The 15395-nt window shown below is 38.5% G+C and overlaps 1 protein-coding gene across 1 annotated transcript in view; it reads left to right on the top strand.

The window, feature by feature from the left end:
* The window catches only part of PARD3B (par-3 family cell polarity regulator beta), an 812619-nt gene that overhangs the window by 481748 nt on the left and 315476 nt on the right, over nt 1–15395 (top strand). Inside the window, exon 16 of the mRNA XM_023760488.1 lies at nt 9594–9638. Within this exon, the coding sequence (XP_023616256.1) occupies nt 9594–9638 (45 nt within the window). The remainder of the gene's footprint in view (nt 1–9593; nt 9639–15395) is intronic.

The raw sequence follows: 15395 nt of genomic DNA on the forward strand, positions 1-15395 counted from the left end.
AATATCCAAAATAAAAACACTTTGCCCTTTAAGGGGGATTGAAATTTCATTGTTTTAGGGTCCTCCAGTTCGGCCCGGATTGGGCTTCCTAAAGGCGCCGGCGAATGGGTTCCCCTGGAAAAGAATGATCCTGGGGAAAGGGCCCCTGCGGCCCAACTCACGTTGGGGGTTGGGGGGCCGTAAAATTTTAATCCTTGTGACCTTAAATCGGAGAGGGAAAACTTTTTTGAGAGGCTGTGGGCTAAAAGATTGGCCGGTTGAGATTTCTTGGTTGTTTTAAACAGTTACACCACTTTCCTGGGTCTGGGTAGTGTGTTGTGGGGGCCGGGGGGGGGAGAAATAATGTATAGGGAATAAGTGTAAAATTCCAAAGTTCAGTCCGGGGGTTATCACATCTGTCGAGGTGAGAGCCATAGGAAGCTTTGTCCCAGAAGGTTTGATAATACTTCTGACATTAGTTGTGTGATAAAAACCCTGCTGGTACAGGCTCAAGGCTGTCCCTCCACAATCCCAGTGCCCAGCATGCTGCCATTGGCTCTCCACAGGAATTTCTTGGACAAAGTCCTGGCTTAACAGGAGTTAATATAAAAAGGATTTCAGTTTGCTGTACACATGATGAGCCAACAATAGTGCCGTTTGGCTGCCAAAAGAGCTAACGCTGTCTCTTTCCCTTTCCTACTGCCTGACACCTGAACAATAGTCCATGCTTCCCCTTGGTAACAATTTCCAGGTGTATGAGCCTCACAACAACTTATGACAACTCTATTGCTTAACTTGTGAGAGCTTCACCAGCCATTTTTAAGAGACATCATGGGCTCTTGCATGTAGTTTGTTGGGAAATTCTACTTTTGGTAGGTAGTGGTGACTAGTGAAATATGTAGTTCTTGATTATGAAGCCATCAGCAGAATCTTAGCTCTCAGACTCACATAGTAGAAGGAAGTTGTGCTTTGATGTCAGGAACCCTTTGGATCCCAGCTGTCCCACTTGCTAACTTTATGACATAATCCCACTGAGCCTCAGTTACCTGCTCTGTAACTGCAGATTGTAATGCCCAGCTCACGGAGCTCTGTAAGGACTAAGTGAGATAGCACATGTTAAAATGCTTAGCATGATTTCTGACACGTAAGTTGGCAACAAGTTTAGTTTCCTTCCTCCTCTTCCCTGTTAAAGATAGAATCACTATGTGGAAATGTGCATTATAAATAGTGGGATTATAACACATGTTATAAAAAAGGTGTTGTTTCACTTGCTCATAGAGAAAAATGGTTGTGGGACTTACAGAATAGTCTGAGCCCTTCTTTTCTGATGGCTTCATCGGTATCAATTTCTTGCCGATAACAGAATATTTACCAATGGCCTAGGAAACAGCAGTTTTCATACTCTGAGTAGTAGAAATAGTCCAAACCTGGTAGATCCCAAGAATTCACACAAAGAAGATTCCTGGGAGGGGTCTCACATAGGCATCTTTTCCTCATCATGCAAAAAAGGACAGAGACTCCATACAACTGACCTTTGAGGACCTTTGTAATCTGTTGCTGTTTACCATGGAGATATGAATAAAATGCTATCTGCATCTTCATTGAAGTTGCATACAAATCAACATAATACAGATAGAAAGTGGTGCATTTGCTTGGAAGTGAAGCTGAAGTGTCCTGGGGGAAACAGATGGAGAGAATATCCTACAAAGAGGAGGTTATAATGGGGATCTGGGCCCAGGAGGAGCAATAAAATAGTATTTGTACACGTGAGGTTCCAGGCATTTCCCCCTGAGGAGAAAGCCAAATGGGAAGAAACCAGGAATTACTTTATGACTTCAGTAAAAGGAGAATAGAGGAAAATATAATGAGAAAAGTAAAAGGGATTCAAACCTCAATATCAGGCTAAGGAGACTATTATTTTCTAGGCAGTTGAATTTAGTGAAGGCTTTTGGTGAGGTAGAAAAATGATGCAAGTGATAGTTAGCATGGGCTAATCTGGGCTGAGTTGAAGAGATGTCTAGTAGAGTTGGGGAGATGGAGTTGGTCAAGAGCAAGTTGGAAGCAATTTCCAAAGATCGGCCATCGAATAGAAAAGCCTTGGGTCCGGTTAGGAGACCCAGAAGGAGGACTTGTGACTGACTGTCCTCGTGACTATGGCATGTGTGCCATCAGAACAGGGGAGTAGCCCTGGGCCTCCATGCGGTTCCCTCTCCACTCACCAGCGCAGCTATACCCTCTGAGTGGCCCTTGGTTCCAGCCTTGATTTCATGATGTCCTCATGCAGGAGAGAAGCAGGTGATGGCACTTCCAAAGAATAATGCTCTTAATCACTGATCACATTCTTAGCTTTGGGTGAGAGTTACTCAAGGTATCTTAGGACCATTGGTCCTATGGTTTAGGAAGCTGTGGTTTTAAGCACAAAGATGTTTCCATTTATTAAATAGTGTAATAATTTTGCAACTTATTCCAGAAAAATCAAATAATACCACTCCACAAAAACTTGCTGTAAGATATATATCCCGTTGTTTCATATCTGAGTGGAGGCAATGGGGCTGAGAATCCAGGGAAAACAAGGTGGGTAGAGTGCAGTAACAGAGAAGAAAGAACTGCATAGAGAGTGAACTCCAGAAATATCTAGAGCAGTGGTTCTCAACCTTGGCTGCACATTAGAATCACCTGGGAATCTTTTTAAAATCCTGATTTCTGGGCCTCATCCTCCGGAAATTCTGTTTCCTTGTTACTAATGTTGTGTCCCCACCCCATAACAAAGAAACAGAATTTCCGGAGGATGAGGCCCAGAAATCAGGATTTTAAAAAGATTCCCAGGTGATTCAAATGTGCAGCCAAGGTTGAGAACCACTGGTCTAGAGAATCAGTCTTGAGAGTTGCAGAGTCCTGATCAGAGCACTCATGTCAGGAAACTAACAAGCCAGGAACCTCACTCCCACACGGATCCAGGAAGGGGTACTTGAGCTCAGACAGTATCTGATTCCTTTGAGAAAGACAGTGTCTATTGAATGCACGCCAAACAAATTAATTAGTCAATTTGTGATAAAATGATTTGATTTTCCCAGTACTCTTTAATGAGATAAACACAATAGTGTAAGAATATGTGAAAAGTAGGGGATTTTCCTAACTTTAGATTTAAGCTCCCCCGAGATTCATGAAGAAAGAAAGGGAATTTTAAAGAGATGGCTAAAAAGTTGTGAAGGAAGGAGTAGTTGGCTAACGATGAGGAAGCAGGTCCTCATTTTTGTCCTGTGGCACCCTGGCTGAGAGATACACTATAATATTAGAAAACTTCAGCTACTGAGTTCTAACTAGCTTATTGTCAGAACAGCCAGCCGGCCAGGGAGGAGCATGGTGCTTTGGGGAAGCCTGCTAAGAGAGATGGCAAGATAAACATTGGCATCATTATCTTGTACTAACTTCCTAACCCCTTTTTCAGCAAAAGCGTTGTGTATGTTGTTTTTGCGTTTTTTGGTTTCAAGAAATGGAGAATTTTTCAACACATAAAAATGCGTAGTGCTGATACTCAAAATTCTCCCTGAAGAGAAACAGTGTGCCAAGTAGCCATCGATATAAGAAAACACTATAAATCAATGCAGTAAAGGAGGGAACTTAATTTACAACTTATAACAGGTTGGCCTTCCTTGAAATTTCTGAAAATCAATCAGGGGCACAGAAATCGATCTACTAAAAGCGAATAAAATGGATTCTTAATATTGGCAACTGTGTCCTTTTTCTTAAAAAGTTCTGAAGGAACAACTCTCAGAAACAAGTTTATTAACCATTAAGGAATTACTTGATATTTAGTTTCCTAGCAAACTATTCAAGGACAAGAGTTGATGGCCTCATTAGAAGATGTATTTTTGTTGTGCCAAACATCACCTTCAAAGCTGCAGTCTCTATTCTGTCACAGATATGGAAATCAAAAACTAAAAGAAATGGAGCTGCCTGTGTAAAAGACAAGCATTGCATCATATTTTAGAGTGCTGCTTTACATGGAAGTACCTCACCATGAAGTGGGGATCTGAACACATTTGCATATCCCCCATTCGTGACAAAGGGTTGGCATTCTCAACAAGAATAACTGTGGCTGATGGCAATCTTCATCTGAAGAGATTTGTGCATGTTAGCAATATACCATCTTCTGTCAGCTTAAGAAGAGCATATGGGGCCCATTAACTCACCAAATCTGCCACTGTTCTGCAAATTTTTATGAAGCAAGTGCAGTTCCTAATAGTCACTTATGTTATAGAATGCGTATCAAATGCTATCAATAAGCCAGGGGATTATTTCCCCCCAGTGAGAATGCATTTGAAGTGTACAAGAGGGCCTGACAAAAGAATAAAACACTTTAAGTGATCACTATATTAATATAAATGGATCCTACTGGGGAGCCGATATGTTTATGCACTTTAATGTTTGCCACTAATAAGTTCTCGGAGTGCCATCTTTTTCATAGATTTTCTCCTCTTAATTTCTTTATTTACGGTTTCTCTTGCATACAGTGAACGTGGTTGAAATTCAAAGGCAACGTGTGTTTATCTGCTCTTTTTAAAAAGGTGCCATTGATTTTGAGCAGTTCTGATGAACTCAAAGGTCTACAACCAAGGTAACTGGAAACATAGGCGGGCAGGCTCTGTGTTTTCCAGAGAGGTCATCCTGGACAGAGGGTGGACCATGGAGTTAGGAAACCTCCAAACCCAAGAGTGGCCTCCTTATGAAACACTTTCCAGTACTTAAATCAAGAGGTGCCCATCAGTCTGGAGTTGAATACTAGGAAGCGCGAGCTTAGTATAGACATCCCATTATCTGAATAAATCCAAAGATCTCTCTGGAGGCACAAGTCCATAGCACCCTATAAGTATTTCATAATAGTTACAATAAAAATGTCTGAATTTCATCTTCAGCAGGACTCGGCATTCCACTGGTATCTCTTCAATTGCTGTAATATCCCTTTAAGGTGATCAAGAGCAAGTAGTATCATTTCTTAGGTAAAACTGAAGGACAAGAAAGGGAATATAATAGGCTCTGGAAACTTTAAGAAAAGAAAAGGAAGAAAGAACAATCTGTCATCAGAACTAGAACAAAAGACTTTGGCTCTTGCTCCATCAACACTCTCTTACATGATGCTTTCGGTACCTTCGCATTTTGGAATGAGAGACCTTTCCCACACCAGCCCTATAAATAAGGTCTTGTAAATAAGGTTTGAAATGACATACCTGTCATAATCACATTGCTACTGTTCCAGTTGCCGTGCTATCTAAATATTATGCAGTGAAAAGACTAGACCTTAGCTCCAGCCTCAAGAGATAACTTTATAGTAGCTCTAAGGCAGCGGTTCTCAACCTGTGGGTCGCGACCCCTTTGGCGGTCGAATGACCCTTTCACAGGGGTCGCCTAAGACCATCCTGCATATCAGATATTTACATTACAATTCATAATAGTAGCAACATTACAGTTATGAAGTAGCAACGAAAATAATTTTATGGTTGGGTCACAACATGAGGAACTGTATTTAAAGGGCCAGAAGGTTGAGAACCCTGCTAAGGTAATGTGAGTTATAAAGGAAGTTGAGTATTAATTATAACACTTGTCATTTAAAAATAAATGGTGATGGTGTGTATAATTTTACCTCCTTTTCTTATTTGCCACTGTTATTTAAATCACTTCCAGGCACTAAGCATGTGCATAAAGGAAGATTGTTCCCAATTTAACCTTTTAAATAAAATGTATTCTATTAATTAAGTCATTACAGTTCCCTCTCTTTTCTATTATATTTATTCATTTATCTTCTGTCCTAAAGATAGATATCTGTGTCAGTGAATATTTTGGAGAGAGACTCCTACTTTTTATGCCTATCACTCATTTGGATTTTCTACACTGTTGTTAAAAAAAGCTTATGTTACTGTTCTAAATAATTTCAAATTGTCAATTAAAATAATAAGTATTCCTACTAAGAATAATAGACAGTAATGCAGCTGAAAAATTAGGAAAGTACCATGTTTAACCTAATATGACTGGGAAATTTGCAATAATACTAAAATTGGCTTAGATTTAATGGGATAACTTATGTCTGTTTAACAAAACAACAGACAAAACAAAACAATACAGTCCTACCTTTCTATGAATCTCTTTTTCAGAATAACTGTATATAATAAGACCATGTAGTGTGAGTAATATGTTTCCTTTGCTTTTCTTCACCTAAGCAATGAACTAGGACTGGGAGTAAACTGGGAGGTCATACCTGCTGTGGGTATTGGATTATCCATAAGATAATGATTAAAAAGCCCAGTCTGATCAGTTATTTCTCCCTATATCCCTTTATAATCCCAGGCAACTTAAATCATTGAGACCACCACCACCACCAAATTCATAAACTTTGCCACTCTCACAGTTTTCATTTATCAAAAGCTTTCGTTTATTGAGAAATATGTAACTGGCACTGTACTAAGTGTTTTTGTACATATTTTTCATTTTATTCCCACCACTCCCTATGTAGTGTTTTTATTTAATTTTTTACATGAGGAAACTAAGGTTAAAAAGGGCTTTGTGCCCTGGCTGGTTTGGCTCAGTGGATAGAGCATAGGCCTGGGAACTGAGGGTTCCAGGTTAGATTCCAGTCAAGGGCACATGCCTGGATTGCGGGCTCGGTCCCCAGTAGTGGGTGTGCAGGAGGCAGCCGCTCAATGATTCTCATCATTGATGTTTCAATCTCTCTCCCTCTTCCTTCCTCTGTAAAATCAATAAAAGCATGTTGTTGTTGTTGTTTTTAAAAAGGCTTTGTAGCCGTAACCGGTTTGGCCCAGTGGATAGAGCGTCGGTCTGCGGACTGAAAGGTCCCAGGTTCGATTCCAGCCAAGGGCATGTACCTTGGTTGCGGGCACATCCCCAGTGGGGGGTGGTGGTCTCAATGATTTAAGGTGTGTAGGAGGCAGCTGGTTGATGTTTCTCTCTCATCGATGTTTCTTACTCTCTATCCCTCTCCCTTCCTCTCTGTAAAAAAATCAATAAAATATATTTTAAAAAATAAAAAATAAAAATAAAAAGGCTTTGTAACTTGCCTGGTAAAGCTGGGATTCAACCCACATCTATCTCATTCGTTATGTTATTCCACTTTTCTACTTAGTTTCTCATTAATAATGATGATAATAGCTAATATTTTGTAAGCACTTTCTATATGACCTTATAAGTACTTTGCACAAACCTACACATGTAATTTTACTTCAAATCTATGGAGTAAGCCATATTATTCTTATTTTACATATGATGAAATTGAGGCACCGAAAGTTAAATTGCATACAACTAGTACATGTCCAAGTCAGAATTTTAACTCAGACTAGTGATTTTTCATCTGTGAAATGGGAATGGATATTTTAGCTTGAATCCACTAGAATTGTAGATTTCCAAAAATGCTTAAAATAATTATAGCTAACACTTAATACCATTCACCACAGACAGATTTCTGTTTAATAACATATGTTCAAATAAAAAGGATAGTAGCTTTCTAACATATAGATGTTGGTCAAGTGTTTAATTTATCTAATTGATGATTCAAAAAAATATAACAAGTTTTCTGCGACTTGTCACCTTTATAGCAGAGTGTAAGAGGGCCATATTTAATTTCTGAATCCTATCCTCCACCTAGGAGACATGCCTCAGTTTCTTTGTCTATAAAATAAGGATAATAATGACACCTATCTTGACAGATCATTGTGAGGATTAAATGAATGATAATAAGATATAAAGTACATAGGGAAGAACCTGCAATTACAGGTACTTAATAATTAGTGACTAGTATTTTTTAATCATTATGATTGTTTTCCAATATTTTTCTATTTATACTCTAGATTCCACTGTAATTAAGTTTTTTAGACTTGGGAAAGACAGAATTTGGCCCCCAACATGGAGCCTAATAAGTACAAACTGACATATCCAACTGGAAGTATGAAGAATACTATAACAAGATTTTTAAGCATTTAATTCCAGAAAAATTACAGACATGCAGTGGTTTTAACTAAAAAAAATAAATCACTTAGGAAAGTAGGCTAGGTGGGAGTGGGAAGATTGAATGATATTTAATAGCTGGGTTAATGAAATAGGATTGACTGTGGTAGGCAAAGGAAGGAGGGAGGGGCACATTACTCTGAGACCAATGTAGTGTTAGGGAAGATGGAGGAGGTCCTCCTTGTGAGCAAAGTTCCCCTCACCTTGTTTCAACCCTGAGCAGTAGAGTTTCATAGACTAACATGGACAACAGCACATGGCGAATAATGAACAGCTGTCATTGAATATTAAAGTGATAATCATGCAGAGAAGCTTAAGGGTTAAGAACTTTGCATCTGTGTTCATGAGAAATATTAGTTAATAGCTTTCAGATAATATTTTGCCTGATATCAGGGTAATATCAGCCTCTTAGAATGCATTGGGAAATATCCTTTCCTCTGAATTTTCTGAAATAAGAATTTATATAAAATTGATATTAGTTCTTCTTTAAATGTTTGGTAGATAGAATTTACCAGTGAGGCTATCTGTTTAGAGTTTCCTTTATGGGAGAGTTTTAACTAAAAATTTATTAAAGAATCGAACTATAGGACTATTTAGCTTATCTATTTCTTCCTGTGTAAGCTTTGCTAATTTGTGTCTTTGACAAATGTATCTATTTCATTAGAGCTGGATTAATCTGGAGTTATTTGTCTCTTCCACTACTGAAGCAAGGTTCCTCTTTGTATCCTAACTGATGCTCCTGAATTAGGAAGATTTTCACTATGGCTGTTGGGAATAGTGCCTATTCTCAGCCCTGTGTCAACTTTGGACACTGCTCCCTTTCTACTTAGGGGTGGTTCTTTGTCAGGTCTTGGGTAGTTTCCTCACATGCATGCGATCCTCGGTATTCAACTAAATATATGAGGGGCTCCTCTCAATAGCTCTCTCTGCAGTTCTCTGCTCTGCAGACTCCGTCTGCCTTGGTTTCCTGGACACCCAGCTGCATGTCCTCAAGCTGGGATATCACTGGGCTCTGCCTCTGTTCCCATCCCTGCACCACAGCCTGGAAACGCTCCATGCAGTAAACTAGGGCAATTGTAGGATTCATCTTACTTGTTTCTCATTTCTCAGGAGTCACTAGTCTCTGTTGTCCGATGTCTAACCTCTTGAATGTCATTGTTTCATATTTTGTTTATTTTAATATTTTTCAGAAGGATTATAAATCTGTTAACTTTTACTCCAGGTTTATCAGATATAGAAGCTCAATATTGAATGTTTATACATATTTCTATTGTGTTTAAAGAGTTTTACTATATATTATACATCTCTAGTCCATGAGTTTAGCTCCTCTTTTTGCAAACAATAACCCAGTTTAAAAAAAAACACACAACTGAAAGTATTGAAAATTAAAAGAAAATTAGAAGCCTAATAAATATATCTTTCTTTATAGCTATTCTGAACATATTTACCAATAGAAATGAGGTGTCCCAGGGAGGCTGGGGAAAATTTTTCTTAAGTCCTTGCCAGTAAAATATTTAACTTATTATGAATCTATATTAATTTATTGTTAAAATGACTTATTTACAGGCAGGCTGATCCTTGTCTCTCTTATTTCTTCTCAGTGCCAGATGAAAGCAAAGTCCATTCATTGGCTGGACACAAATTGGGTAAGAAATTCCTTGTAACTGACTTTCTATTCTCCTTCCTGGAAATCCCTGGCTGTGTTTGAGTAGCAGTTGGAACCTATTTCCATCCACCAGTCACTGAAAGGCTTGGTAATTAATACATGAGATGTCTCTGACTTCCACAAAGATGAATTATTGCTTGGCTCTGTATGTAGTGGCATAATGTATGCTGACTCAAAATGTTTGAGAGGAAAGAGTAAACGTTTCCAAAAAAAATGATTATAAAATCCAAAATCTTAAAACTGTATGCCAGCTGAACACTTAGAACAACAAAAAAAATTATAAAGAAACCCCCAGAAAGTTTGAAAATTTTTCCCATCATGACTTTCGCATAAAGTGATTGGACAGAGAGTTCCAGAATAAGAAAATTTTGCTTATTTCTTTCTCATCAAGAAAGAATAGTCTTGCCCTGGCCAGTTGACTCAGTTGGGTTGCTTGGTTGATTGGTTGGAACGTCGTCCCTATACCAAAAGGTGACGGGTTCAATTCCCAGTCAGGGCACATACGTAGGTTGTGGGTTTATATGGTCAGGGTAGATATGGGAGGCAACTGATTGATGTTTCTCTTTTCCCTCCTTTCTCCCTAAAAAAAATATACCCTGGGTGAGGATTAAAACAAACGTCTTTTTGCCTGTCATCAAAGGGGATTGTACCCACCCACAATGATCATATTATCTTTCTTTAGACTCATGAATGAGATTCCTAGAGGTTCTCTAGAAGGTCCCAGTGTCTACTGGGGCTTTCTCTATCAGAAACCTTCAGGTCTAAAAATCCAAGCTTTTTCTCTATTGCCAAGTGTCCTGCTTTCTATCCCTTTGCCCTTCCTTCATTTATTCACAGTAATTGAAAACACTGAAGTTCTCTAGGGGTGCACTGTTGGGGTGAGGGAATATCCATTTTACTCGTAGAATTGCCACTCCAAACAACAAAACGGGTATAATGTGTTCACATCCCTCTGTTTCTGAAACAATGAAGTCTTCCCCACCACCAGCGTCTCCTGTGTTTATGTGCCAATTATGTTTTCAGCAGTAAGTGGCCTTGATGCCTCATTACCTCCATCATGTTCCAGGGCACAGTTATGATTTTTTTCTTTTATTCCTTCTCCAGATTCTCTAGTGGAAACAGCAGGGAAGGGCTGGTTCACAACTTTTAAATTTCTTTTCTTTTTTGCTTCTCCTAAGAAAGGGCCTCAGAGGTTAGATCACTGCAAAAGAAAAGACTTCTGTGGGGCTGAGCAATCGCCACATGCTGCTCATTCCCGTCATCCTCATCCATGAAATGCTCTACTACTGGACATGCATTGAGGAGTCTGAGAGGGAAGTTCTCATGATCAAGGAGCCCCAAGGATAGCCTGTTATTTTCATCCTCAATGCATGGTACTGCAGGCGGTTAGTTCTCTGCCATAGTAATACTTGAAGGTCAATGCCTTTTTACACACTGGGCTAGGCTGCAAGGTGAAAAGTGGAAGCAGTTTTAAGAATGTTTATCAGTTTGGTTTTTAAAAAAGAGCCAATCGCCCTGACCGGTTTGGCTCAGTGGATAGAGCATTGGCCTGTGGACTGAAAGGTCCCAGGTTCGATTCCAGTCAAGGGCATGTACCTTGGTTGCAGGCACATCCCCAGTAGTGGGTGTGCAGGAGGCAGCTGATCGATGTTTCTAGCTCTCTATCCCTCTCCCTTCCTCTCTGTAAAAAAATCAATAAAGCCGGAACCGGTTTGGCTCAGTGGATAGAGCGTCGACCTGCGGACTGAAAGGTCCCAGGTTCGATTCCGGTCGAGGGCATGTACCTGGGTTGCGGGCACATCCCCAGTAGGAGATGTGCAGGAGGCAGCTGATCGATGTCTCTCCCTCATCGATGTTTCTAACTTTCTATCTCTCTCCCTTCCTCTCTGTAAAAAATCAATAAAATATATTAAAAAATATAAAAAAAATCAATAAAATATATTTAAAAAATAAATTAAAAAAAATAAAATAAAAAAGAGCCAATGATAGACCTTCTGGGTTTTTTCCCCAAGAAATCAAATCTTATTCAAATATTTTTAATTTCCAAACAAAGTACGAATAGCCAGTAACTAAAAGTTATTATCAGCCTTTAAAAGTGAGAACATTGTTACCTTAGTATATTGCTGTAATATTTTAGGTAAATTTGAATGATAGGTTTTTATATGTTGTGTTACAAAAATATTAATGAAGAATCAATCTAAGTACAAAACTTAAAATAGTCTTCTAAGTTTTAAAAATAGCATAATCTGAAAGCTGTCAGGTAGGTTAGTTGTAAGCTCCACACGGTGGCTTTGCTTTAGCTGATGGATAGAAATAGAACCAGAGGTCTCTATATTACTTCCATGAGCCAGACTGTTTACATACATCAGTTGTTTTAAAGAAGATTTGGAGTTATAATAAACTCTCATTATAATATTCACTATCCTTATATTTTAAGAACTTCTAAATCCTATCACAGCGTCTTTGACTTTTTAATCAGCTGTCTGTGGAACCAGTGCAAATGCTGCAAAACATACTTGATAACTTTGGAGCAAAAGTGGCACATGACAAAACACAACGAAGAGGGCTAAGCAAGCCCCTGGAATTATACACGTCAGAGTTAAAGCGAAAGCGCTCTGTAAAGCATTAGTGACATTTTTAAAAAAATACAAAGAAGCATTAAAGAAAAATATGCTACTAACATTGTAAGTTTATATACTTCAAAATATACCCTCGCCATCCTCTGCATTTATTTCTTTTGGAAAATTAGTCTTGAATTATAACGATCCTCAGGAACTCATCCCTCACATAAAAGGCTGTGTTCTGCATTTTTTTTTCCTAGCAATTTCTCATTAGGCATAGGTGGTGGTAGTGAAAGAGGATTAAGGGTCCGTTTAATTCTGGCAACCTCTTTTAGTTACAAAATCATTTTTAAAAGCCACCTAATATATAACGGTAGTCTCAATCTGCCCCAGTCTGTGACCTAAGCTAGTTACCAGTTTGAACTGTAATGTACAATGTTCCATGATCATACCAGTCTTACAAAGTCAAAAGGTATCATTCAACTTCTTTTTGTTTCACCTTTCCCTGCCCCAGGTTCTTTCTCTGGAATATTTAGGTTTGAAAAAAGTGGTTTCTCTTTTGCTAAGAAGAAAGAATACCTCCCTCTGTCTATTTTTAATTATAGAAATGTGACCAGTTGTCATGCTATCCAAGACCATAGTAAGTTAAATTCCGTCGTATATGCTGACCTAGATCTATCACCCATCCTCTTGTTCGGGATGATATGCAACATTTTAATAAATTCATCTGAGTTTAAATTTCTTCTGCGTCAGCTACTTAGTGTGTAGAGAGCCATTCCGTGCCAATTTCCATCTGTTGGACTGGCTTGGATTCCTCCCAAACTTGTGACAATATTCTTGGCACCCTTTCCTTGGCTTAATCTTTAAATGGTTGATTCTTCAGAGCTCAGATCAAATTGAAAGCTCAGGTAAGATCATCTTTCTAGCACTTTCGGCCTAGAAGGTAGTGTTCCCGCAGCCCTTCTGGAATCAGTCCAGTCTTCCCGAGGCTCCTCTGATGCCCCAGCTCAGGGCCTCCCCCTGGCAATGCATCACATCTCAGACCTTGGCGAGAAAGACAGCAGGATGATTCTCCCTGTATCTGTGCAGGGTCCTCCTCCATGTGCCTGAGGTATTAATATCTGCGGAATGGAGAGGCCCACCCAAAGGAGTTAGGAACAAAATTTTGCCTTTCATCTGGTTCTTTTAAGAAAAATCACAAGTTTCAGAGAACCTGGCAAAACAATGAGGCATCTTTGACCTCTTTCTCTAGCTATCTCACTATTGAATTCTGGCAAAATTCAAATCCTAGCAATGCAGGGGAAAAGCAAAAACTTCAGCAATATATATATATATATATATATATATATATATATATATATATATATATATATATTTCAGATAATAAAAGCATTAAATATTGATTTATATTAAATATTATAAAGGAACATTAGGATCCAGAGAAAATGACATCAAATTTGGCATAGCTGTTTAAAATATATATATATATGCTTTAATGTTGACTATAAGGACTCACAAACAATGTCCACGGAGGAATCATTCCTTTCTCTTTCTTTCTACGTGCTGAATTGACACCTAAACCAATAGTTTCATGCTCCTCGGCATTCAGACAGAAAGGACTTATAAATTTTACTTTTTTTTTTACTGTGTCTTCATTTTTGTTGTTTTGATTTACTGCGTGGAGCTGTTTTAATATGTATTGACTGTCTGCAGAGATCTTTGCTGACCCAGCTCTTTACGATGATGCAGTGCTGAAGAAAGCCAGCGAGTTCTTCTTTATGAGCTCTGACACATTAATTAGCAAAATGGACTAAAAAGCTTTCCGATTTCTATTTTAATTTCTTATATTCTCCAACACCTGTCTATAGAGCTGTAAAACAGGCAAGTCTGTAAAAGTAATGGTTGGCAGTAAGTCCAGACCTTTTCTGAGACAAGTGTATCAATTAATGAGCAAATACTCGTTAACAATCTAGGGGATGTCTCTACATGAGGTATGTTGCAGCCAATAGGTGTGTTGATGTCTTAACGCATTTTACTGATGAAGAAGTTGAAGCTCAGGGCATTTAAGGACTTGTTCTCTCAGCTGTTAACTAGTGGGTTTAGGATATGAATCCAGATACTATATGCTTTTGTGGCATTTCATTTTCCACCAGAATGGACCTAATACTTCACACTCCCAGGAATGGAGAAGAATATAAGAGTGAGACAAAGTTCTAGTTGGAAGACATGATACACGCATCAAGAGATCCCATGAATTCTTACTTAGCTTTTATAGCCTCAGCCACCCAAACAAGGAACACAATGGGTATAATTTCTCTTGCAAACTGCTGTAATTCTGTGAGCAGGAAAAGGGCATCTGATCATTCTTCCCTTTGTTTCCCTGAATGCATGTGTACACATGTATATTTGTATGAATGTGTGGGCTAAGTTGAGAGATGTATGACAAAAATACATGTGATGTACATGTGTTATATATAAATTATAGCAAATGTGCATGTGATGTATATCCTCATGGCAAAGGCTGAGGTATAATATGCAAGTTGCTAACCTGGCAGACTTTCCATTCTGTCCTAAATGCATCGTGGGTAAACATCAAATCTAGAATGTCCATATGTAGCCAAAGTGATTTCTGAATCTTGCAAGGGAATAGAGCTCTTAAAAACATGAGATGATTGGGTAGTCACTTTCATACAAGAGCAATGAGTTATTAAATGACATTTCATAAATTTTGTTGAGTCTTAGTATTTCATATTTTATGGGATATCTAAATTAAAATATGCATTTAACGTTTGGAACACCAACTATGGTCATTTTTTCATATTTGAGTCTTCTAATATTGCAGCGGTTCTCAACCTGTGGGTTGCGACCCCTTTGGCGGTCAAATGACCCTTTCACAGGGGTCACCTAAGACCATCCTGCATATCAGATATTTACATTACGATTCATAATAGTAGCAACATTACAGTTATGAAGTAGCAACGAAAATAATTTTATGGTTGGGTCACAACATGAGGAACTGTATTTAAAGGGCCAGAAGGTTGAGAACCACTGTAATATTGGATTGCTGTTTTTCATGACTTTTTATTATTATTGTTGATGAGGAAGTAAAATCTTGGAGTCAGTGGGTTAGGGGAATTAGTTCAAGTCAATGGAATTGAACTCTGTTTCTTTCCTTA

This window comes from Myotis lucifugus, unplaced genomic scaffold (genome assembly GCF_000147115.1).
Source record: "Myotis lucifugus unplaced genomic scaffold, Myoluc2.0 scaffold_3, whole genome shotgun sequence".
NCBI classification, from domain to species: Eukaryota; Metazoa; Chordata; class Mammalia; order Chiroptera; family Vespertilionidae; genus Myotis; species Myotis lucifugus.